At 46.8% G+C, this 23,971-nt stretch overlaps 12 protein-coding genes across 12 annotated transcripts; 5 read left to right on the top strand and 7 right to left on the bottom strand.

Annotated features, from left to right (window-relative positions):
• Positions 1-156: 156 nt before the first annotated feature.
• N7466_000377 (uncharacterized protein) lies at positions 157-1,250 on the bottom strand (the record flags this gene model as incomplete). The annotated part of the gene is made up of 2 exons (XM_057159775.1): positions 157-754; positions 811-1,250. The coding sequence occupies 2 exons, from the start codon at positions 1,248-1,250 to the stop codon at positions 157-159; spliced, it is 1,038 nt and encodes a 345-aa protein (XP_057026023.1).
• Positions 1,251-1,940: 690 nt separating this feature from the next.
• On the top strand, positions 1,941-2,348 carry N7466_000376 (EthD domain-containing protein; the record flags this gene model as incomplete). Its single annotated transcript, XM_057159774.1, has 1 exon — positions 1,941-2,348. The coding sequence occupies one exon, from the start codon at positions 1,941-1,943 to the stop codon at positions 2,346-2,348; it is 408 nt and encodes a 135-aa protein (XP_057026022.1).
• A 671-nt stretch (positions 2,349-3,019) lies between these two features.
• On the top strand, positions 3,020-5,026 carry N7466_000375 (peroxisomal biogenesis factor 3; the record flags this gene model as incomplete). Its single annotated transcript, XM_057159773.1, has 4 exons — positions 3,020-3,177; positions 3,287-3,636; positions 3,700-4,090; positions 4,156-5,026. The coding sequence occupies 4 exons, from the start codon at positions 3,020-3,022 to the stop codon at positions 5,024-5,026; spliced, it is 1,770 nt and encodes a 589-aa protein (XP_057026021.1).
• A 1,816-nt stretch (positions 5,027-6,842) lies between these two features.
• On the bottom strand, positions 6,843-7,564 carry N7466_000374 (mitochondrial 54S ribosomal protein mL38; the record flags this gene model as incomplete). The annotated part of the gene is made up of 3 exons (XM_057159772.1): positions 6,843-6,867; positions 6,921-7,305; positions 7,387-7,564. 3 exons carry the CDS (start codon positions 7,562-7,564, stop codon positions 6,843-6,845), a joined length of 588 nt encoding a protein of 195 aa, XP_057026020.1.
• A 397-nt stretch (positions 7,565-7,961) lies between these two features.
• N7466_000373 (FKBP-type peptidyl-prolyl cis-trans isomerase) lies at positions 7,962-8,673 on the top strand (the record flags this gene model as incomplete). Its single annotated transcript, XM_057159771.1, has 6 exons — positions 7,962-8,092; positions 8,163-8,233; positions 8,338-8,398; positions 8,474-8,494; positions 8,555-8,593; positions 8,646-8,673. The coding sequence occupies 6 exons, from the start codon at positions 7,962-7,964 to the stop codon at positions 8,671-8,673; spliced, it is 351 nt and encodes a 116-aa protein (XP_057026019.1).
• Positions 8,674-8,912: 239 nt separating this feature from the next.
• Positions 8,913-9,323, bottom strand: N7466_000372 (uncharacterized protein; the record flags this gene model as incomplete). Its single annotated transcript, XM_057159770.1, has 1 exon — positions 8,913-9,323. The coding sequence occupies one exon, from the start codon at positions 9,321-9,323 to the stop codon at positions 8,913-8,915; it is 411 nt and encodes a 136-aa protein (XP_057026018.1).
• Positions 9,324-9,909: 586 nt separating this feature from the next.
• N7466_000371 (uncharacterized protein) lies at positions 9,910-10,461 on the top strand (the record flags this gene model as incomplete). Its single annotated transcript, XM_057159769.1, has 1 exon — positions 9,910-10,461. One exon carries the CDS (start codon positions 9,910-9,912, stop codon positions 10,459-10,461), a length of 552 nt encoding a protein of 183 aa, XP_057026017.1.
• A 272-nt stretch (positions 10,462-10,733) lies between these two features.
• On the bottom strand, positions 10,734-12,978 carry N7466_000370 (uncharacterized protein; the record flags this gene model as incomplete). The annotated part of the gene is made up of 15 exons (XM_057159768.1): positions 10,734-10,906; positions 10,965-11,084; positions 11,138-11,212; positions 11,271-11,410; positions 11,463-11,550; positions 11,614-11,667; positions 11,724-11,778; positions 11,836-12,005; positions 12,063-12,100; positions 12,159-12,224; positions 12,281-12,358; positions 12,414-12,460; positions 12,522-12,549; positions 12,603-12,696; positions 12,756-12,978. The coding sequence occupies 15 exons, from the start codon at positions 12,976-12,978 to the stop codon at positions 10,734-10,736; spliced, it is 1,449 nt and encodes a 482-aa protein (XP_057026016.1).
• Positions 12,979-14,447: 1,469 nt separating this feature from the next.
• Positions 14,448-15,089, bottom strand: N7466_000369 (uncharacterized protein; the record flags this gene model as incomplete). Its single annotated transcript, XM_057159767.1, has 1 exon — positions 14,448-15,089. The coding sequence occupies one exon, from the start codon at positions 15,087-15,089 to the stop codon at positions 14,448-14,450; it is 642 nt and encodes a 213-aa protein (XP_057026015.1).
• Positions 15,090-16,333: 1,244 nt separating this feature from the next.
• Positions 16,334-17,966, bottom strand: N7466_000368 (uncharacterized protein; the record flags this gene model as incomplete). The annotated part of the gene is made up of 3 exons (XM_057159766.1): positions 16,334-16,573; positions 16,644-17,814; positions 17,881-17,966. 3 exons carry the CDS (start codon positions 17,964-17,966, stop codon positions 16,334-16,336), a joined length of 1,497 nt encoding a protein of 498 aa, XP_057026014.1.
• A 1,121-nt stretch (positions 17,967-19,087) lies between these two features.
• N7466_000367 (amidohydrolase) lies at positions 19,088-20,686 on the top strand (the record flags this gene model as incomplete). Its single annotated transcript, XM_057159765.1, has 1 exon — positions 19,088-20,686. The coding sequence occupies one exon, from the start codon at positions 19,088-19,090 to the stop codon at positions 20,684-20,686; it is 1,599 nt and encodes a 532-aa protein (XP_057026013.1).
• A 1,964-nt stretch (positions 20,687-22,650) lies between these two features.
• On the bottom strand, positions 22,651-23,083 carry N7466_000366 (uncharacterized protein; the record flags this gene model as incomplete). The annotated part of the gene is made up of 3 exons (XM_057159764.1): positions 22,651-22,721; positions 22,813-22,916; positions 22,968-23,083. The coding sequence occupies 3 exons, from the start codon at positions 23,081-23,083 to the stop codon at positions 22,651-22,653; spliced, it is 291 nt and encodes a 96-aa protein (XP_057026012.1).
• Between the last annotated feature and the right edge of the window lie 888 nt (positions 23,084-23,971).

The following is a 23,971-nucleotide window of genomic DNA, read 5'->3' as shown; positions in this document are numbered from 1 at the left end:
ATGACGCTTATCGGGCTTATCATTGGTCCCTGAGATTCTTTGGAGATGTTTTGTTCGGTTGCGTAATGAGTAACTACTAACAAGGGAAAAAAAGTGGGTTCCGCTTTTGATCATCATTACAACCATTACATTATTCATGGACTTTTTTATCCTCTCTTACAATTCTAGGAACCTCGTTGCCGGGTTGATCAACAGTCCATCCAGGTCGCGCATCTTATACGCACCACTTTCATCATCCCGAATAGGAACTGGCTCAGGCTGATCTGCCAAGCGAGGTGTGAAGCCAACCATTAGGAACACGCCCATGATTCTTGCCATCTTGATAATACTGATGGTTTTATCGCTAACCCCAGTTTCCTTTTGAAAGGTATTCCAGAAAATCTCCTCTAGCGAACGATAATCATCGTATCTCGACCAGCCTTGAGTGATATGAATCTTACTGATCATCCGCTGGTGATGGAAAAGATTAAGACCAAATGGCAGAATTTCTGCTTCGGCCCAATCAATAACCCCAAGCAAACTATAAGTCGTTTCGTCCACGAGGATATTGAATTCTCCAAAATCTTGATGCAGAAGGGCCATTGGAAGTGAGAAAATCTCGGACATAGACTCCAAGACTGCCTGGATCAACGGAGAAAATCGACCCGGAAGAGAAGTAAGCAGTAGCTTCAAGTCATCCTCATATCGATTGCGGAGTTTGGTGCGATAGACCTGATGAACATCCTGGGGGGCCTTCCAACAGGCAATGAAGAATCTATATGCAGTCATCAATAAGTACATATCCCACCGAAAAGTGCGTACTAGACTCACCTCGCAATGTCCAGCATGAGAGTTTTCCGATAGCCAAAGAACTCAGGTTCGCTTGCACCCCAATTATGGGCCCCCAGAAAGTCCAGTGGGCTCACGCCTGGAAGCCTATTCATGATGTAGATAAACAGAGGCTCTTTGTCTCCCGAAGCTTCACTCATTTCGCCCTTGAAGTTGACTTGGGGTGTAAGCTTGCCGTAAATTGTATTTGCGAGCTTCATGGTTTCCATCTTGAGCAGGAGGCACTTGAGCCGGAACTGAACAACGAATTCTGACCTAGGGCCGGCGTAGACGGTGTAACTGGACACGCCTTGTACGGGAACTGGAGTGACGTTGCCTCCGGCGTGCTTTTTCGCATACTCGTCGCATTCTGCGCGAGTCGCTGTTGTCTTCTTGAAGAAATCTGTGATTTCATCTTCGGCGTCATAGTTCTTAACAGTCATTATGCAGGGTCCAGGGATACTATTATCGATTGAAGTGACGGTTGGCTTGTGGCTTGGATGAGGGCATAGAGGGATCAGAACAATTTGAAGGTGGCTTAAGTCGTCTTTTTGTCATGGTTTCCGATCAGATTCAATGGACCAGACCAGGGTCTCACTGAGCCACGGTAAGTTTACTGACCGCTAGATTTGCCTACTTGGACCCTGGTCATTCAAACCAAACATTGACGGCTCAAAGAACTGGATGTTAATGAGCTCCAAGTACCTACTAGTATAATTAAGTTACTCTTAGTGAAGCTCGCCTTTTGCCAAGTATGAGCTTTTACTGGTTAATTCTGACTCTTGAGTACAACACTACACCTGCTTTCCAAAAGTACAATCATGAAGCCAATAGATGCTAGAATAAAAGCCTCAAAATGATAGTACTGCTTTGAACTACCCGGCCTCTTCCTATAGGTCAGCCTATATAGATGGATTGGTTTTGGGCCGTTTGGCCCCCAACAGGCAGGTGTTGCGTGGAAAGAGGGGCAAATACTTGGAAGACTATATAACAGTCAAGCTTACCTACTTCAACAGCTTACTTCTAACCTCTAACTTCTGAAATCTGGCCTCTGTCCTCTGACTTTCACCGTCCCTCCACAAAACCACACCATTCAATCCCAATACACATTCTCTTCTGTCATTTCAAACAAAATGACATTCCAAATCATGGTCCACGCCTACCGCAAGGCCGGTATGTCGCCGGGAGACTTCAAGAAACACTACGATTCGCACGTCGACCTTCTCAAACGTATCGCTGGCGACGTCTTCCCACTGTCCCACAAACGCATGTATGTGGCTCGCACATCCGTTGATATCGCTGCCGAGGGAGCAAGCTCTTCCAATGCCACCACCCCGGCCGCTGTCATTGTTGGCGAGCAATCGGACTTTGAGTTTGATGCGTTTGTGGAGCTTACATTCCATGATGAGAAAGCTTTTCTGGCTTTTGTTGAGAAGTGTCGTGGGCCTGAGTTTGGTCCTCAGGTGACTGCGGATGAAGAGCTCTTTTTGGATCGACTGGCTGTTGTGGCTATTGGGGAGGTTTCTGAAACGACGGCGTGATGACGTTAAATTCTGGGCTTTAACTATGTACACATAAGGCTATGTATTGTATATGTACCTAGAGTTTTCTTTTAGAGCAATGAATAGATCCACATTCGTGTCCAAGGTCCGTTGGTGTCACAACGCTGATTCAAGCGTTCCCATAGAATATGAATATGAGGTTAGTTCGTGAGAGGCTGGATCATGAAAGTTTTAAAAATAGACCAAGGGTAATAGGTTAATTATCATAAATCTTGTCTTCGTGTGTTGGATGTTTTGAGTGTTCATGATCAAGTGTAGTTAAGCACATGTTATTGCCATTTGCGGCTGGGGCAGCCTGGACCGAAGCCGGAGCTACAATCAGCCTACAGGTAATACGTGAGACATGATTTGAATCATTTGATATACATTATCCCTTGTCAAACCGCTGAAGTAAGAAGAGGAGAGGTTGTTGCATCATCGTGACTTGATGTGTTCCCCCACACATGTAGTCGGCGTCTCTCCACAGAAACCTGGCGCACTAGCCGAGGCTGGCTGGGGATGATCTCCGGTCGCCGCGATCAGCGCCCGAGGGTCAACCTCTCACATCGTCTGCCCGACTCCAACCTCAACCCAACAAACATATAAGTCCAACCCTGTTAACCCCTTCTACGGCAAACGAAACAGAGGAGGTATTCCTGAACATCGAAAACATGATCGGTGGCGCGAGGCGCTGGTTAAAGCGCAATCGCAAAGGTCTCGCGATCGGGGCTGGAGTGCTGGGTGCTGGCTACCTGGCTGGTCAATATGTCATTTCCAAGATCTCAGAGGCACGAGAGCGTATGAGTAGTGACCGGATTGCCAAAGAAAAGTGAGTCATGGTTCACATTCCCAATGCCCTGTCAATTCGGGCACGCGAGCTTGTGACGGGCTCCGTCTTGTTCCCGAAGCCCAGTGGCTAACAGTCGTCTCCACTCTAGCCTTCGTCGAAGATTCGAACAAAACCAAACCGATTGCGCCTACACTGTTATTGCTTTGTTACCGACCGCTACAGAGAATATCGTCGATGCCCTCCCCGTGGAGGAATTGACCAAGGAGCTCCAGAAGAAGCGGGCGGAGAGGTTGGCACGGCTCAATGCGGGGGAAACTACGGGCTCGGATATGAGCTCGGTCTCTCCAAGCTTAATCGGGGATGATACAAAGAGCCTCTCGAGTTTTCAGAGCGAAGGTTATGTGCACACGAGCCAGTTGGGAGAGCCTGCCGACTCAGATGGACAACCCCGCGTGAAGCGGAATAAGACGCAGCTATGGAACGAGGTTAAGATTACATGTATGTTTGACCTGAGTGCCCTATGATGCCGAATCCTTCGAGCTAATCTGAGATTTCCTGCAGCTGTGACCCGATCCTTCACCATGATCTATATTCTCTCCCTTCTCAACATTTTCACTCGGATCCAGCTCAATCTCCTCGGTCGCCGAAACTATCTCTCGAGCGTCATTTCCCTCGCCAACCCCCCAACCGACTCAACCATCAGCCTTGAAGATCACGATTATGATCTAACACAAACACTTGGAGATGATATCGCGACCAACCGGCGCTACCTTGCTTTCAGTTGGTGGCTTCTTCATCGCGGATGGAAGACGCTGATGGAGCGGGTCCAGCCCGCTGTGGAGCAGGCGTTTGGCCCTCTTAACCCGCGTGAGGACATCAGCCTGTCCAAGCTGTCGGAATTGACTCTCCAAATTCGGAGGAACATTGAAGGCAACACGGAAGAAGACCGCCGGTAAGACAGATTGCTTTGTCACTGACAATATACGATTTCGGATCACTGACAAGGTACCAAATTAGATCCAAGAAATGGCTGTCCTGCTTGCTACCGTCAACAGAAGAGGAAGACTACGTTCTTCGTGAATCCGGCGTCGAGGGAGTGACAGACCCGTCATCCTCGAAGACCGCTTCGAAGCTGCGTCTCCTCTTGGACGAGACAGCCGATCTTATTGACTCTCCATCCTTCTCCTTCGTCTTGACTCTCCTCCTCAACGAAGGATTCTCCACCCTGATTGACGTCAAGTGTGCCAACGAGGCATTCAAGGCTTCGGCTCCAGCCCCAGAGACAGCACCCCAGTCCTTTGACTCCATGGCCACCGTCATTCCCCCTGTCACCTCTGAGCGCAAGACCAAACTTGCCAATCTTCTGGCTGTGCTGGCTCGCCAGGCACATGTGATCGGCCATGGCCCCATGGGCCCTAACGATTATCTTGATGTCATGGACAAGAATGTGCGAGAGCTCGAGGCCTTCTCTGCTGTCATTTATAGCTCTAACTTCGACCTCGAACTTCCCGGTACTAGCCGGCAATCCGAAGTCTCCAAGGACATGTCTTCCTTGGATCTCAATGCCCCTCCCACATATGCAGAAGTTGTGGCCGGTAGCGAGGTCGATAGTGAACCTACCGATCTGGCTCAAAGCACTCCAGTTTTGATTGATCATGATCAGCGGGTTGTTGAGATTACTGATGATCCCATTGAAGCTAATGAAGAAGTCGTCGAGGCCCCTGCGCCCGTGACAGTGACAGCGGCAGTGGCCGAAGAAGAGGAAGGGGAAACAGACCCAGTGCCATCCCAAGAGCCCGCAGCTGAATCCGCCTTCGAGGCTGCCTGGGGAAAGGCCGTTGATGATGTAAACATCGCGCCCGAGCCGGAAGTTCAAGAGACCTCTTAGATTTTGGGGACCTGTATACTGGATCTATGTGGCCGATTTGTCATTTACTTCCTGTATATACCCTTGTTTTTACATCTATCCTTCCATGGCTTTTAATGTCTTAGTCCTAGGTAGACATGGTGGTGCTAATGAATACATGCTTTATAACCTACTACTGCCTCCATACACTCTCGGACCAAATGCATGTGTGGGTATGTACAGCATAGTAAGCTTTGTTTAGAGCTCAAAGAGCAAAAAGATAATAATAAAGGTATACAAATAAAAGGAACCAGTAATCCGGGCCTATTCATCCATAATCTCCTCGTCCTCTTCAAGTTGTGACGATGTCTCCTTTGAATGAGCAGACATCGTCGCCACCTGTGTGAACATCTGAATAAGGATCGCGTATACCTTGCATTGACCAGTCACCATTGTCGAGACGCAACAATCTGAGGCCTAGCAAAGGTTAGAGCCTCAGATAGAAGTTGAAGTAATATAGAGAACTTACTTTTGAGTCATGTGAGATCTTCGAAAACCAAAACATCTCCTCGTCTGTCGTTATTCCGTATATGTACAGTACAGTCCCTCTTCTGAAGGGCTTTCCGACTTTGGTGTATACATTCTTTTCAACAGATTAGCTTCAGTTTGTGGATATTATCAGAAATATACACTGATAGTAAAAGCTACTCAAGGCCACATATCTGAATCCAGGGGCAGAATGCACTGGCTCAGTGGATCATGCAACGCATCAATTCATATGTTTTGTAATTGTTCCTTTGGAAGCCTGATCTTTTTTTGACCAAGATCATTCAAATCCACTCATTTCTGGAGAGTGTGTTGACATTCATCCTAATACCACGGACCGACGACTCGAATAGACAATATTCCATGACTCCAGAACTCATCTGTTCCATTGTCTTTAGAATCACGTCAGCGATTCTGGCTCTCTTAGCGGTCATCCAAAATTTCTTCCGACAGCCAGCTAGAGGTAATTCGAATATGCATTTCTTCTTTCCACTGGAGTTTAAAGGCTAATATCAAAACTAAACATAGACATTGGAGACCAGCGAAAATGCTACCATGAAGTGTCTCCTTGTTTTCAAAGACGAGTTGTCGAGCATTCAGATTTCGTAATTTCCACATACCAGAGGTATTGCGCAAACGACAGCGGAGCAAGAATCGGCCGTCGTGACTCAGCTGATAATCTGTTTTCTTGAATAATAATTAGAGCCGGCATCAATGACCGAAACCGATGGCCTGGGTCTTATCGTCTCATTGGCACTTCCGCAGGTCTCTTTGAGCAATTTTCACCTTAACCATCTGGAGATAAGAATGAATTTTAGTAAGAGGTGGAATTGGTCAATTTAAGGCAGCAGAAGATAGAGCAAACTTGAATAAAGATTGTAGCCCGGGTTTAACAGGTGCGGCGACTTTCTTATAATTGCACTCGAGGCACTGATGGGGATCTCATGAGGCTACGACTAATTGCATATGTGAGTATCCTAGTATAGGGAGAAACTTTCGATCTTCAATGTTCGTGGTTTCTAAAAAAATACTTCATTAGAAATTTGTACTTTTGTAGCTTTGAGGATCATTTCTCAACATTTGTAGCTACTAGCCAATAATTGTAAATGTATACTTTCGTATTATATACTGCGAATAGTTTTTGCATATAACAATTAACACTACTTTGGTGGACAGACAGTGCGCTATGCTAATGCAGCAGTTTTACATGCCCATCAAAAAACCAAGCAATGCAAAAACTAGCCCCAAGCTCCGCCCGTTCGGGAACACCAGGCTAGCCACAGAGCCGCTGGTAGCGGTCGGCGTGGTAGTGCTAGTCGCGGTCGCGGTTCCAGAAGCTGTAGTTGTAGCTGTAGCCGTAGTAGTGGTACTTTCCGATTTCTCCTTGAACCAATTCGCGGCCACAGGCTCCTCCAAACCAGTTGAGTTAATGAACGGTCGCAGTGGGAAATTGACGCGGTTATACACATCTGTCAGATTCAAGGCCAAGTATGGGTCGTAGATTGATGCCACGGTGAAGTTACTGGGTTGCTTAAAGAGAAGGAGCGTGTAGTTGTGCGGTGCTGTCCCGGAGGGTTCGGGGGCAATATATTGCGCTAGAGTATTTCCGGATGAGGAGTTGGCGACTGTGAGGTTTGTGACGATGGTGTGCAATGCGACGGAGGTCGGGTCAGTGGTGTTGGTGCCTGGATCGACCATCATGAACACATACTTCTGGTCTTTCTTGATGACTGAGCCTGATTTTGCTAGGTTTGGCTGAGGTCGATTTGTGGTGTCTGTTTTCGACGTTTGTCAGGTTTTTTTTTTTCTCGAGAGAGTGCGTGGGAATTTAAAGATCATTGAAAGGCACGGCATACCATTCGAGGTTAACAACTCGCCGGCTTGCACCTCCAGAACTTGAGTGGAAGTTTGGAAAGTCACGTTCAGAACCTGCGAAGGTTCACCGATGATGGCGATCTCTGGTGGTAGAGACCCGGCGGACGCGACTGAAGCGATGGCAGTAGTCAATGTGAGAACGAAGGAGAGTGGGCGCATGATTGTTTGATTTCAAATTATTTGTTCAATATTTGGTGTATATACATAAGAAACTGGCTCGACATTGGGACTCGGGAGTATATCTTAAGTGGAAGAGGGAGAAATCCATCGAAGGTCAAGCAAGGCTGAAATACCTTGGGACGCGCTATGACCCATCTTCAAGGCGCCCTATTAGATCTATAATGAGGTAAAACATTGAAGATCTACATTCAAAAAGGAACGGCCCCAAAATGCAGTTCAGCTCTGCCTTGGTGGATTTCAAGACTCTGGACGACTTACAAGTGGTGGCGGCCAGCCCCACTTGGAAGAAAATTACGAATCAGCGTTGAGGCTGATCTTCCGAACTTCACCCCTCCTTCATCCCCCCATACATTCAATTTTTGTCATCAAATCCATCATGGGTGTCCAGAGAAAGATCATTACTCGCGGCAACGGCCCCTCGCCTGCGTCAGGTGACAAGGTTTCTATCCACTACACCGGCTGGCTCTACGATGCCAAGAAGGCCAACAAGGGCTTCCAAGGCAAGCAGTAAGTTGTCTTTCCCCACCATTTCTCGGCCTTATAGCAGGAATACACAGATTGTTAATCGTATAAATAGGTTCGATAGCTCCAGAACCCCTGGTCGTGGCCCCTTCAATGTCCAGATTGGTGTTGGACAAGTTATTAAGGGTGCGTTTTATTTTTCCTTGTTTGTTAAAGGATAGAGCCAGTGGTCAACTTGGGAACTACTTGCAAGTCCTAGTAAGATTGGTATGCTAATACTGCTTTTTTAGGCTGGGATGAGGGTGTCTTGGAGATGAGCCTGGGCGAGAAGTCCATGTTGACTATCACTCCGTGAGTATTTCGATCCGTTCATAAAGGATAACATTGAACAATGAAAAGTGGACCATTACTGACATTCATCCATAGTGACTACGCTTATGGTGACAAGTAAGCTACCGCGTGAGATATCCGCTACTGATCATTTTCTAACGTTCTTTTCCTATGCAGGGCTGCTGGCAAGATTCCTGCAGGATCTACTCTCATCTTGTAAGTTTTGCCAATGCAAATTCATCGGACTTGGAAACTAATGGGTTTATAGTGAGGTTGAGCTCCTTAAGATCAACTAGATTAGCTATCCACGCTAGCAAAATCCAAAGCTTTTTCTTACTCTATTACATCGTTCAATTTCTTGAAGAGGGTAGGCTAAGGCAGTCCCAGATTCATCATAGAGGTGTCAAATTGGATAAAAATATCGAGATACATGTGTAGTATTCATCACTGAATGTGGCAACGCTCGGGTAGTCTATCAATCAATGTCCCCATGTTCTGACAATCGGTGTAGCCCATCGCATTCATATCCATGTGCTCATTCGTGCTCGGTCATGTCTCCGTAGATTTCATGTTCTTCGCAAATGGCTTCATAGACTTCATCGGCCAGCATCACTCGGCCATGGGGATTAATCTTCACCCACAGGGCAGCTGAGATGCTGAATAGCAACCAACAGCCTACTTCAATGGATAATTTGAACCAAGGGAGCCAGTTAGGGTCATCTCTTCCGGGTCGAGGCAGGTTATAGTCTATGAGTGCCTTGAGGTGGTGTTTCTTCAGTGTATTATGCACCAATGTTCTCCAGGAAATAAAGTCATCCTCCCTTTGGAGTGTTGGCTTGGTTTGTTTGAAGGCGCCATATGTTCTCGGTAGTTTATCCCCTTGGCATTTCTTAATGATATCAGGCATGACTGTGGAGTCGCTGTCGTCGCCCGCTGAATCGGACATGTTCATTGATTTCCTAGATTCTCTTCTAAAAAAAAACAGAAACAGGTTTTGTAGGATTGGGTTGTCAGGAGATGGCGTGATGGGGAAATATCAAAGCCTTGTTTCGAGGATGAAGCTGATGTGGGTATCAATCTTCTGAACGATGAAGAGCTTCTGAGATGGCAGGGCAGGATAAGTCATGCAGGGTTTGAGAAGGATAAAAGGAAGGAACTTGAAATGCATTGGGAAAAGGGGGAATCAAAACTGGGTGCTATTAAAAATGCGATTCAATGAAGAAGGACCAGTCCATAAGCGACGCTATACTTTTTCCCTCTCTCCTTCTCTCTTGTCACTTCAACCCTCTTCCCCCTCTCCGCAATTTTTCACCTTGTTTCTCAAAGCATCCATTGCGCCCATTTTTCATTGCCTCTTGTATCCTACTTTCTAGGTACGTCTCGCCTAGCCCTGTACCCAGGCTCTAGCAAAATCCGTGTACTGACAGGGCATGCATGAATCAAATGGACCAGAGAGCTCAAGGATTTTAGCTTTCGAACCCTCTCCCCATCTGCGTCTTTTCAACAACCCAATTCTCTCCCAAACCGTCATTATGTCTGAGGGTCCCAGCAACCCAGTCCCAGCCAATGATCACGGGAAGCAGCCGCAAAACATCCACAGACAACGACTGACTGCCATCAAGGAGTTCTCCATCCTACAAACCCAAGCCCCTTGTGGCAAAGGCTGTCTGGAATCCCATCAAAATGACCCTAAGAATCTGATCAAGATGAGAGACGCGCTAATGGAGATTGGAGAAACGGCCAAGCCCAACGCGCCCCAAGAACCAGACCTCTACGAAAAGGAAGACACCACGAGCGCCAAACCCCTCGGAGACCCTCGAACGACTATTTTCCTCGAGAAGCTTTACATGGCAGCTCTCAAAGAGCTTCTCAGGAGAAAAATCCAGGGCGACTTTCCTACTCCGTACGTGGACTTGATGCTGATTCTGATTGAGTTTGAGGAAGAGGGATACGATGATGTTGTCAATTCGGTTCTGAGCGGATTGAAAGATGGCGATGATGCTGAATTGACTTTTTCGATGGAGGATAAGTTTGAGGCTTTTGATAGGATTGATACTCTGTTGAGACTTAGGAATGCCGCATGATGAGGGATGGGTCCTTTGGTGGATCTACTGATACTTTTGTATCTAGTGTGCGGTCAGATGATGTTTTCTCGTCTTCGACGAAGATAGTACCGAATCATATCGTCAATCTTCATTTTGGTATCTTCATTATAGCTGAGTGTGTTGAGACTTCAGCCCTTGCTCGATTAATGGCGTGATAAAAATTTGCCTTTTGATAAGATCGTTTCCCATGATCTTTTAGCCTTGAATCAATCCCGTTTCCATGCAGGTATAGTGTAATTGGTAGGCTGGGGTCATTCCTTCTTCACCTCCTCTCCAGTAACAATGACCTCCTTGTCACTCATGCTGTTGCTCTCCAGCGTGCCCTTCTCCTCATCGCGGCTTCCATTGCTCAATTCCTCGGTTTTGCTGTGCTCAATAGGGGAATGGTCCTTGATAACCAACCAGGTGGGAACGACCGCAATACCTGCATCAGAGTAAGTCTTTGTTGCGAAAGGATAAAAGACTAAGGAAATTTGACGAACCTAGCAGAATTGTGTTCACTGCAAGAGGAACTCGGCCTCCATACCAATCCCGAGTGTTAATTCCATACGATACTGCCTGGGCAAAGCTCTCCTGGCCACGCAGAATACCGGAAAGACGAGCTGAGACTTGTTAGTCTGACTTCCATTGTAAGGGGCTCTTGTGGCTAACTTACAGAGTTCTGAAATGTTATCGGTCATTGTGGAGAGCAGGTAGTACAGCCAATTCTGCAACGCCTGCTGAGAGAATTCTGTATTTTAAAATGTCAGATATACCGAATCAGAAAATGAATGACAGGAAGTACTCACGCCAGAGAAGAATCACAAACATGCCCTTGGCGTAGCCTTTATCGGCCCAATCGAGAGAAGGCGGGTTAGCGGTGTACTGTTCTTGCACGACCCAGCCATACACCCAGGCGATGATGTGAAGCACAATGACATAGTAAAAACTGGATTGATTATTAGTGTGTGGGTTTCATTTTATGCTTGCGGTTCCTTTACCTGTAAGTGATTCGGCTCTTGACCGGCACCTTCTGGTAATCCAAGAACCGACTGATAACCCAGGACGAGAAAAGGCCAGCAATGTAGCCTGGATCGCAAAAGTTAAATTTCGCACGAATTTAGAGCTGGTAGAGAAGGTCTTGAAACATACTAACTAGTCCAATCAAAGCACGGGCTCTGACTCCAAAGTAGTAAACTTCGAAATCTAGAGTTTCAAGTTAGCTCTGATCACAAGTATTGAATAGGACATTTGAGACTTACTGCCAGTGTACTGGTTGAAATAAGCTGCCCAGAAGACAGGCAGCAAGAGCAGAATCTAGAGAGAAAGTTAGCTCGGTGTAGTCAATCGAATTGGTGCTTTAAATAAACTGACATCCTTCCGGCGAGTGACCTTCCAGAGCTCAACCATCTCAGCGCGCCATGAATCCTGCTTGATAACCTTCACAGCACTTCCATCGCTGCGTTGGACATTTTCAGGCCGGGTGAGGAAAATAGCGAAAGGAACAGCAAGACACTGCAGCGCAACGAAAATGAGGTACGTCTCTGCATTCTATATCAGCAAAGATCCCAAAAACCTTACCGATTGATAGAGAAGCTTACCAGATCCGACCTTTCCTTTAGTCTTGGCAGCAGCAGAGCTAATCTCTCGTTAGCCACGTTGCCCGATGGCGCATTGAGCATTCGATTTAAACTTACTGGTTGAGTCCAAGAACAATGGCACTGCCCACCAGTGGGCCACCTGTTCGGAACCAAAGCCAAATGCTATTTTCTGGTTAGAGATTCCATTTGTTTCCAGTTCCTTGTTCTATTTAACTTACTTCATATATTGGCCTCTCTTGGCAGGCTCGGGGTATCCAAGCGCGACAGCGCCTTCAGAAGCCCAGAATAAACCAGCCCTGTTCTCATCAGCGCCCTGCACTGTTATTCCAAGAAATCGCTTTTTGAACTCACGACAGGCCACAGGCGACTGCACCAACTAGCACGAACCAAACATTGCCCTGTACATATGATTAGTACATATTGATGATTTTACACATGAAAGAGAAAGGCGGTATTCACATAGCGGTTGTTTGTATATAAAGCAGCCCTATTGGTAAGTTAGTTCATGTTTTTGGCGAGTAGTCTCAAATAGCCACATACGAGTAGATAGGATATCCAACTGCACCAAGCAGCAAAGTCCAGTTCATTCCAATGCGGTTCGCAATCGGTCCACCAAAAATGCAGAGAATTCCCACTGGAACAAGAATCAGTATTCGGTTCAAGGGTTCCACTTGCAAATAGTAGTGCACATACTAAGACCGAAAACCAGCGCATTAGCTGCGTTGATCAGAAATGGTGATTCCGCACCACCAGCACCAAGGGAATTCATCGCATTCCATAATCCCGGTGCTAGGAACCCAACACCTCCAATAACAAATGCATTAAACAGAGTCGTCCGGTACCAAATTCGCTTTTGATGCTGGATCGGCGCATCGTCGGAGGATGCCGAGGCCGAGACCGAGATCGGTTCTGCCATTTTGTAGTATCTAAACACGGATCTGGAGTTGAAATCGAGGAACTTTGGAAGAACAAAACAGTTGCGGATTCAACGACCTTTTTGTTGGATTTAAAGTTTCCTGCATCGGAAAATTTTGACCTCACGAGGCTTCATGCAAATGGCGTGCTTATTCGTGCTTGCCAAGTTGCTGCTCGCGATAGTTGACATTCTAGCGCCTGTCACCAAAGTAACTTGGTCCACCTTCGACCCACATATTAAGGTATTCGACCAATCATCTTTGCTTTTACGTACTAAATTTTGCATGTCCCTTGTCCTTAATCCCTTTTCGCTCTTAGGGTTCTCCGTTTCATGGTCTTGGAGAGCGCTTTGAGTTTGGGCCGAGAACATTCATAGGCCTTATCGGCTGGCTTTCGTGTCTGATTGGTGAATGCAGAACTGCCATCCCGAATCCGAGGTTTCGTTGATCGGGATCTTTCCGTCAATTTTGAATTCCTCGACGGGCGCCGGGGGAGAACCTTTAGCCCATTGCGACTCGCAGTTCATGTGGTAACTTTTCATGGAAAGCGATTTTGCGGTCTCGTGATTTGCTTTAGCAAGATGGGCCCCGTGGGGCAAACCATCCGGGGTAGTTGGTGATCTGCCAGTGGCAAACAAACGTCAATCGTAGTCCGATAACTGCCAGAATCATGTGACGGATTTTCTCGCAAGTTCTAGAGTAGTAAATGGTTGATAAATGGTTGATTGGCTGAATGATTGATTGGTTTGAATGCAAATGTGATGGTACAACAAGTCTGTCGCGGGCAGGTCATGTGGCGAATCTTTCCGACATGGAAACGGAATAGAAATCAATATCCCGGGGGAAAAAAAGTCCAGACGGAACAATTTAACTTTCTGCAGACGTGCAGAGAAGATGCAGGCAAACATTGAGAATGAAATGACAGGGGAAGTTGAAGTTAGCGAGTGCCTCGGGTAGCTGCATTCGCTAGCCCACCTGCGTTATTACTCTGTCAAGCATTGCGAAACCCAATCAGCCATGGATTCTGGCGATAAATTCCCACTTCTCGACAGTGGTCAGAAAAGGGACAACAGGTAAGATATTAGATCTCTAATTCTTGGTTTGAACTATTGATAATTCCGGGCATAAAAGATGAAGGAATTGCTCCGATGGTATTGATACTAAGCTTAAGCCTTAGACGGCATTGGCCTAGCGCCGCAATCTTCACATGCAAGCCACCATGTAAGATGGCGGAAATTTAACTTTCAGGGGCAATACATGGCACAATCCATCTCTCGGACTTTTCAGGCTGCAAAAAAAAAAAAAACGAACATAGACGGGAGCTGAGGTATTAATTTCGCTTTAACGATAGTCATTATGTAGGTGGTATAGATTAATGTAGTAACATCGTATAGTAACATCGGAACACAATCTGCAAATCGAACAGACCAAAAGAGGGGATGCCCGATTTCTATATCAGGATTATAAGTTCTCACAGAGCAAGAGCGACACCGAGGATACCGGCAGCACCAGCAAGGCTGATGGCGAGGCCACCAGTAGCGGCGGCGGCACCACCGGTAGAGGTGCTGGTCGCGGCACCGGAGGATGCGCCGGAGGATGAGGAGCCCGAGGAAGTAGTGCCCGAGGAACCGGTGGAGCTTGAACCGCTTGTGGTCTCAGTGGCGGTAGTGGACCCTGTGCTGAGGGGAGTAGAAGTAGAGGAAGCGGTAGAGCTGGGGATCAAGGTGCCAGAGATGGTGATATCGGAGCCGGTTGCAGTAGATTCGGCGGCAAGCATGCTTTCGTATTCAGTAATCTCAACCTGGATCTCGGAGGTGAAGTAGGCCTCGACGGCGGAGGGGAGACTGGTGACCCAGGCGGGGTAGTCACCGCTCTGCATGGCGCTGATCTCGGATTCCATGAAGGCGGAGTTGGAGTAGAAGTCATTGAGCCAGGTTGAGGGGATGCCGGTCATGAGAACGGACTCGATGGAGGAGGGGACCTCATCGCCGTCGTCAACCGATGAAGGAGTGGTATCGGTAACTTCCGAGTCCGACGAGCCGGAGTCTTGGGGCTTAGGGGCAGCAAGAGCCGCGGTAGCGAAAAGGACGGTAAGAATAGTCTTGTACTGCATGATGGAGTGGTTTGAAAAGAAAGTAGTTATTCTTTTGTGGGAAGGAAGAATAAAAATAAAAGAAAAGGTGTACCCAGGGTCTGGGGGGTTAAGAAAGGTTATATACGCCTCTATGGCAGCCTTGCAAAGCCATGTTTCCATCTAAGACATGAACCATAATCTTGCTTGAGGCTCGACCTGACCACTTGCCAAGATCTCCGAACAGGCTGAATACGACTCTGAAAGAAAAGAGCGAGTCGCCCACGCTAAAGGCCTTTGGAGCCAATCGCGGTGAAATCGGAACTTGTCAACCCCACTTCCTGCGACTCAAAGAGGGAAGGCGCAGGGGCGAAGCCAAGCCCAGGCCAAACCACTTGTAGCCTTGGTGCCTATTATTGGTCCCTGTGCTTACCCTAGTCAAGTTAGGCGTGGTCAGTAGCTTTGTTTAACAATTCCTTTACGCCGAACTCCCCTGGTTAAAATTACTTACAAGAAAGAGAAAAGCTCCACTGGTAACGCTATGGACTAGACCCTTTCCCGCCCGAAAATGCTCATTGAATACTGTTGTTTTAATAGTGTTGTTTAAAAGGTTATTATGAAAACCAAAATCCTCGCACGGAAGTATCGGATTTAGCCGTCAAACTTATTTTTCATGTATTATACACCGTTTCCATACGAGGCTCGCAAGCCTCGGAAGTACCCAGTCACTCTTTCTTGCATTTCTTTGCACCTTTTTATCCCTGCCATTAGACCCTGCATGATTCGTCATGACATCATTTCCTGGGGTAAAGACCAGAAAAAAAAGACAGTTGCCTTCCTGTACTCATCGCCCGATGATGGTTGCGCAATCCTTCTCTTTTCCATTTGCTGAAAGAGCAGCCTCGGACTCATGATTGCGCGTCAATCTCCCAGTTTCTACCAACCACAACTGCAGGGTTCTGTCGGCCACAGACAAGCTTACCCATTTTCCAGGCAGATATTATTCTATTAGGTAAATAAGGCTTTATGTTTTGTCTGTTGGTTTGCCATCCAAAACTTTCCCCAGCTCTTTGTTTTCTTTTTTTTAAGGCTATACCTAAACGGAATTCTGCGTCACCTCGTGCCTACGTCAACTATCACATGGCTTGAATATTTCAAGTTCTGTAGGCAATTTGCAGTTTACACTTTTGATCACAAATAAAAGGTCTTGAATTTTCTCTACTCTGAAATTTGTGAAGATCTGAGGCTTCCTAATTCAGCTAATAATTCATAGTGAGTCCTGGATATTACCAATCGGTACTCTGCTCGCTATAATGACGGTATCTTCCTGCAGTCTTCACCCGAAACTTCTTCCCAATGTAAACGAATATGAAGTTTCCGAGAAGAATAACTGTAGCAATAAGACCAAAGGTAACGTAGAACCATGATAGTCCAACCCGATTGACCCAAGGGTCAAGGGCAAAAACAAAGACGGTAGAAATCAGGTTTCGAATGAAGGTCACTCCAACGACTGAGTCCGCAATAACCTAATATCATATAAGTTGGTCAGTTATCTCTATCGCCAAGGGACAGGGGGGGGGGGGGGGGGGATCTTACGTCGGTGTATGCATCCGTCAGGTAGGTCAAGGCGGCACTGCAGGCCGGGACAGTGCCGAATCCTACAAGTCCAAGTCCGAAGGCTGGTAAGAGCCAATGGGATCCGTTGTTTAATCCAATACCAAACATGAATAAACCCGCCGGGACCAAGGGCATGAATACCAAAGAAAGCCAAAGACGCATCTCTGGCTCGAAGATACCCTTGTTTCGTTTGGCCAGGTAAAGAGCGATATAATCACTCAACGGTCCACAAACCAGTGCTCCTAGACTGGTGCCGAGGAACGGCGGAATCCCCATCAAACCGATCTGAGCAGAGCCAAAGTTATAAGGTGGCAGTGTCATGACGGAGGAAAGAGTGGTGACGGGAACGGTCGTGCAGGTTGTCATGATACCGTATTGGACGGCCATGAAAAAGACTGCTGGAAAACTGAAGAGTATCAAAAATGGCTGGTAGCTGTGTTTTAACAATTGGCCAAAAGGCATGGGCGAGTTGGTCCACAAAGACAGCTTTTTTAAGTATGTCTTGTGGGGGATGGATTGGTCAACCTCAACGATCTCGGACTGCAGTGCGACAGCATGGGAATCAAGAGTCCCTTTGACTGGTTCTGTGTCGAGTTTATCTTTTTTATCCAATGTTGCTTCGGGCACAGATAAACCATTGATGGGTGGGGCGTTAAACATCGTCTCCTCGTAGAAGAAAACAAAGCTGACGAACCCAACACCAAATAGAATAACCATCCACCACCAAACCCAACGCCATCCCTGTGAGAGTGTAATAAATCCACCTGCAAGAGGAGCCAATGTAGTACCGACGGTCATGACCCAAAAGTAGATTGTGTTCATGAGACCTCTCTCGTGGACGAAGAAGACATCCGCAACAGTCATTTGAACCAGGACCTCCGCCAGAGCACCAACTATGCAGCTCAAGACATTGACCAGCATCAGGTCTGCAACAGTCTCCATTTTGGCAGACCATACACTGATTCCACACTGAACGGCAGTGCTGAATATGTATATTGGTCGCCGGCCGAATTTCAAAGCAAACGGGATCAGGATTATGCCGCCGATGCATAATGCTCCACACCCAGCAGCATAACTGTCATTCAGTAGCGCGAAGCTGAAGCCCAGCTCTTCGTTCATTGATCCCCATGTCACAGTTGCTACATCAATTCTGTATGGTCTTAGTAAATTTCTAAGTGAGCTCTCAAGTAAATATGTCCATATATTTACTACTTACAGTGCGAAGACCATCATCACATAGTAAGAGACCAGCCCAAGATTCAGGTATTTCCTCCATTGCGGCCAGTTCTTTTGGGATGGCATCAGTCACGTTCATCAATTGACGAACAAGGTATATGGGGTACCTACCAAAGGATCATTGGGGTCACTGCTGGGTTTCGGCTCCAGAAGGACATCTGAAGTTTGACTTGATTGCGAGATATCTGTCAATGGTGAGACGCTCTCAGTCAGTTATATGATTATAATGTCAGAAAAGCATAAGGAATTCTGGCTCGCCTTCGATTCGAACTGTTCCTGGTGGCCACTCAGGGTCTATTGCTTGATTATCGAGAGGCATTGGTCTATGTTGTTAAGTAAATTGGCCTCTTGCAGCAAGTATGAATGTCACGGGGCCCAGAAACAGAAGCACAAGTCGGCATGCCTGAACTGGGGACCACCCATGTCTTATGTCCCTACTCACACTCACAGCCGGGATCAAACCCAGGAAGTACGTTGATATGAGCTTATCATCATCGGCTGCGACTCCTGGCATGATGCTCTGTGGCCACTCACAATCAGTCCGAGGGCGGAAAGGGAGAAACGACTTGCCCCAAAAGGGAAGTTTGAAGCAATAGCCAATGGGTGTAAGGCTGTAAACAAAAGATCGTGTCTAAGCTTATCATGTTGTGCTTGATCCGATAAGCGGGGAAACGCTTGAGATAAGGGAAGTCACGGCATTCGATACGTATCACGCGCAGAAATCATGCCCTTTTTACCGTGTTAGTAACACACATTTGATGCGAATGAAATGCCGATAACGTTTGTGTGGAGCAGAAATAACTTGATCACCAGGATTTATTGTTATCTCAACAGTCAAGAGTCAAGACATTGATAACCTCTCCACTTCCCCGCAGACATCCACCCGGAACGGACCAATGGCGTCAAATTGCGCCGCCAAGATGCGCAGCAGCTTATTCAATGGATCCCGACCAACATTCCTTTCGAACATCACCGGGCCCCTCTCCGTGAACTCAAGAGCCGAGAATATATCCCGTCTTCTTTCCTCGGAAATCACAAAAGGAAACTTCTGGAGACCCGGACTTGCGGTTGCTTCCGCCCTCCGGATCCTACCCCACACAATCTCATTTAAATAGCATGGTGCGCCCGAAGCCACCAGAGACTCGTCAATTCAACCCTTAAATCAATCAACCTCGACCTTTTTCACCATGGTGTCCATCTTTAAGAATGGCCGAATTTTTGTGCCGTCATCCGGCAAAGACAATGAGTTCGCAAATACAATGATCATCGAGAATGACCAGATTTCCTACGTTGGCTCACTCGAAAACGCCCAAGTACCCGCAGATGCGACGGTGATTGATTTAGAGAATAAGGTCGTGGTTCCCAGCTTTATCGATAGCCATGTGCATCTTTTACATTATGGTCATTCACTTCGAAAAGTCGATCTCATCGGTTGTGCTTCGCTGGACGAAATCCGGGAAACCATCAGGTCATATGCCAAATCTAACCCATCTGTTCCGCGGATCCTCTGTCGTGGATGGATTCAGGCTTCAGTCGATGGACTTCCACTGGCTAGCATGCTGGACGATTTGGATCCCCGGCCTATCTATATCGATGCTTTTGACCTCCATTCTATCTGGTGTAATTCTCCCGCGCTTGAGGAAATGAAGGCCCATACTGCTCCCGATCTTCCGGGTGGTACTATTCATCGAGATGACAATGGCCGAGCTACAGGCTTACTGGATGAGTCGGCTTTGATGAATCTTGCCTGGCCACATTTAGAAAGCCTCTACTCCAAAGAAGATAACTTGAGTGCGTTGGAGGTGGCCATTTCAACATACACCGCGGCTGGATACACGGGTATCGTCGATATGGCAATGGATGAGGCTACATGGGATATTCTACAAGAATATCGACGCGATAAATCAATCCCTTTCCACATTGGCGCCCACTGGCTTGTGCCATTTTCCGCCGATCAGCAAGCCAATCTCAGCTACGTGGATAGAGCGATTGAACTGCACAAGCAATTCCCCGATCCTAGCTTCACCGTTCTCGGAATAAAGATTATCTGTGACGGCGTGGTGGACGGATGCACTGCTGCCCTTCTCCAGCCATATACAGGCAAATCAGATCCAGTGGAGCCAATCTGGCCGGCCGACATGTTGACGGGGGTTGTTGAGCGTGCCGACCACGCCGGTCTCCAATGTGCCATCCATGCAATTGGCGACAAGGCAATCCACCAAGCACTTAACGTCTTATCAGAAGTCGGTACTCCCGGTCGACGACACAGAATCGAACATCTCGAGCTAAGCACGTCCGAGGACGCAAAGCGACTCGGTCAATTGGGAATCACCGCATCCATCCAACCAGTTCACTCCGATCCAGCTCTTTTCAAGGCCTGGCCCAGTCTTGTCGGTCCACACCGGTGCAAGCGGGCGTTTGCCTACAAGGATTTCCTGGATGGAGGCGCCCCTATTGCCATTGGAACTGATGCACCTACTGCTCGACACTTGCCCTTTCCCAATCTCTATAATGCCACTACAAGACGCTCGGCTCTTGAGCCAGAGTCGACTGACACGGTCAATGCACACTTTGGTATCAGCTTGGCTGAGGCGGCTACCGCTGCTACGACTGGTGCGGCATATGCGCGCTTTGCGGACTCTTGGACTGGGAGCTTGAAGCAGGGATTGAAGGCGGATTTCCTTGTTGTTGATATGCAGTGGAACCCAGAAACACTTCTCGAGGCAAAGGTGTGCCAGACTTGGTATCTTGGTCAGAAGATCTATGATTCGAAGTTGAAGGGATAAAGCGAAGTGATACTAGGTATGCACCCAATGTATTGTAAAATAATAAACTACTAGTATATCCATGAATAAAAAAAAGATCAAAAAGAAAACCGAAAAGAATATGAACAATGACATTAAATCAAGTTCCACATACACGCTATCCATGTTATCCTTTGCAGACATTTCATGGTGTTCTTGCCAGGTTTACACCGTCTGGTGGTAAGCGCCACTATCTTTTGTGGGCTCTTTGTCAGACGATCGTAGTAGTACACGGTGAATGTGATGATCGTGTCAATCACAAAGGGTTTGTTCATTTTCTTCTTTCGGATGCTCTTTGCTTGTAAAGGGCTAGAGGGGTACTCTCCAGATTCATCTAAGGATGAAGTGGCCCCCGACATCATGATGTGACACCGTGAGTTCAAAAGATGACCTTGGTCATCTTACCCCTAACTAGTTAAATATATGGTGTGGTAAAATCGGCCCCCCTCCTTGAAATCGCCACTGCCCTCAATCAAATAAATAGCCAAAAGCAAGGAAACACGCTCAACGAAATAACGTCAGGTTATAGCGCTCAACTGCGTTCAGCATACAGTAAGCCCATAAAACTTGAGCATCATTCAGCCGGACCAAAGTAAGCGTGATCGTCGGCGCATGCGGAGCCGCACTGTTGTATGCGGTATGAATATCGAAGTCAGTGGCTTGGTACTGCTTCCTTGCACATGGAAAGATGTGTGCTACATCCTATAACAAGTAAAGAATAGCAGATTAGCAAATGGTATTTCCTCACGACCCACCAGGGTCCAGGACACAGGGAAACTCACAGGATAGAAGCGATGTGCTGTAGATGGCTGCTTTAGTAACATCCCGGAAGAATTTTTCCGCCACTGGCTTGACCCTCTAGGCACTGGATATCCGCAAGCCAGTAACCAGCCCAGAATGCAGCTCTTTGATCTTCATCAAGCCTGGAAAAGGCTTTCACCAAAGCGACAGTCCTCAACTTTCTGTTCAGTGATCATTGCCTCTTCGGACAGCTTGCTCTGATCCACCTCCACAGCACGTACAGTGCAATCATCGTGCATCCCGAAAATAAGATAGGTAAAGGCGTAAAGGGCAATATTATGAGTCTGCATGTTTTCCCAGGCAAGCCGTTGACCCTGTCGCTGGATGGTATATGCGTAGTCGAAACGGCCGAAGGCACAAGAGTATAGACGGTTGTTGACACTTGAGTGATCGTAAGTGTCACCACGCTGGTGACCGTAGTAATTGTTCTTCGAAGTCTGAGGGCCTTCTAGCGTTCCCTCACTTCGTCTCAGTGTTTCCCTTTTTTCTTTTCAATTCACTTCGTTCCTTTCAGATCGCATCTCCTGATCGGGACTGCTCTGACAGCAAGGATCTTTCTTGTTTAGATCACTTCCAAGCCACCAGGCCGTCTCCTCTCGCTTCGTGCACCTGCAAAAATATCGTCAGATAGCGGACAAATTCGACGACGAACAGCGACTGACCTGGACTCCTTAGGTGCCAAAAGGCTATTGAGCGGGAAAGGAAAGAAACTAGCCAGGATTACAGATTCCTACTAGTACCCAATTTTCATGGAAAGGACAAACAGTAACGGCAATTACTACGTACTCCTTCCTCTTCTATACCATTGTTGAATGTTTGCTTGTTTGCTCTCCCTACTGATAGTCCTTGTCTCCGTTACAACTCCTTCACTCATCAAGTGTTGATAAGTAATTAATATGTATTTTTGTGCCTTACTATCCAGGCAGGTCAATATATCACATCCCTAATGCGGGGCGGCCATCACCATGACATCACCAAAAATGCGGGTAGAACAGAATTCGAATACAAAGTTTCATATTATACTAGTACAGTTATTATACAGTAATAAAGTACAATTCAAAAGCTGCATCACATATCCCAGCCTCATAAAATCTCGCGGTTATTCCCATTGAATAAGCATATTTTCCTCTGCACGAACGTTTTCATCACTCCTCAGGCTTGCGAGGCTCATGGTACTGAGCACCTTGATCCGAAGAGCGGCGGGAAGAGCTCATATCTATCATCCAAATTAGATTACTCTTCTGGGGGAGGTATATCGTTGGTACTTATGGACGACGGGAGAAAAAAAGGATGAAGTGAGCCCATACTGTTACTTAGCGTCTCATGTTGGTGTGAGGTATGCTCTGTCACATCGTGGAGATCTTCAAGGGCATGTTGGTGAGCAAGCTCCGCACATGTCGCTCGGGGGGATCTGTTCAAATATTAGAATAGTGAGTTCGGTATAAGTATGTGAAGCACATACGGTGCAACATTTCGGTCTATGATTATATCAAGGTCATCGGCTTTGGGAGCCTTGGGAGTGCTCGTATACATGGTGTTGGGGTCAAGAGGGTTGGCGTCGATGGACGAGGTGACCATTTTGAAGCGATTTCAGAGAATTTTGAGTTTGGGAGTCAAGATGATTTGAATTCCGGTGGTATATGATTTGATGTATCTCGGAATGATTGAAGGGAGAAGAATTAAAGTAGAGATGTCAGATATTTAATACCAAGGTCGCGTAGTGCGGGGGGAGAAGGTTAGTGGAACATCCGGGTGGGAAGTGGCGACCTATGATATAAAGACTACTGAAGGCTGTCAGGGGTGTCTCTCAGTGGCTACCGACTATTTTTTTTAGTAGGGTGTGACGTTTTCAATTCAGCGGGTGCTTTAAATGTTCAAACTACCTGATCTAATCCAGGTTAAACTCGGATTGATCTCCAAGGCTGCGGATATACAACTTCTCTTCCAACTCCTGTCTACGCCGTACCCTTGTTCGCAGTGCACATGTAATTTGCCATCAGTACCCAAGTGGCCAATTTTCTCTCCAAGAAGTAAATGACAGGAATTAATTTTCAATTTCAATTACTGTGATCGATCTACACTTAAAACGATAGCTACACAACATTTACTCAATTCTTCCTTTATTTTAATCTTCACGCTCATATGCATCCAAGCCTTGAAAGTGAAACCCAGATCTCGATATTAAGTATCAGAAAAGGTATGTACTCGCACAAAATTGCAAATAGAATATCTATTAGACTAGCATGCATAATACAGAAATTTAAATCTGCTCTTGTCAATTATATTTCTCAATAGACAATAACCAGCTTACGTGTATGCATTATACTAGTGCTTTACGCGATTTATCCACCAGGATTGGTCCGTTTTTAAATTTATTGGTTCTATTGAGAACAAATGACCTCATCTGTCCTATGAATAATATCTAAGCTCAAAATCCATTACTGGCCATGAATGTATCCTGGGTCT

This window comes from Penicillium verhagenii (genome assembly GCF_028828195.1).
Source record: "Penicillium verhagenii strain IBT 33310 chromosome Unknown utg000002l_segment0_segment0, whole genome shotgun sequence".
NCBI classification, from domain to species: Eukaryota; Fungi; Ascomycota; class Eurotiomycetes; order Eurotiales; family Aspergillaceae; genus Penicillium; species Penicillium verhagenii.
Note: the sequence above shows the minus strand (reverse complement) of the source record. Positions and strands in the feature narration are given on the sequence as shown.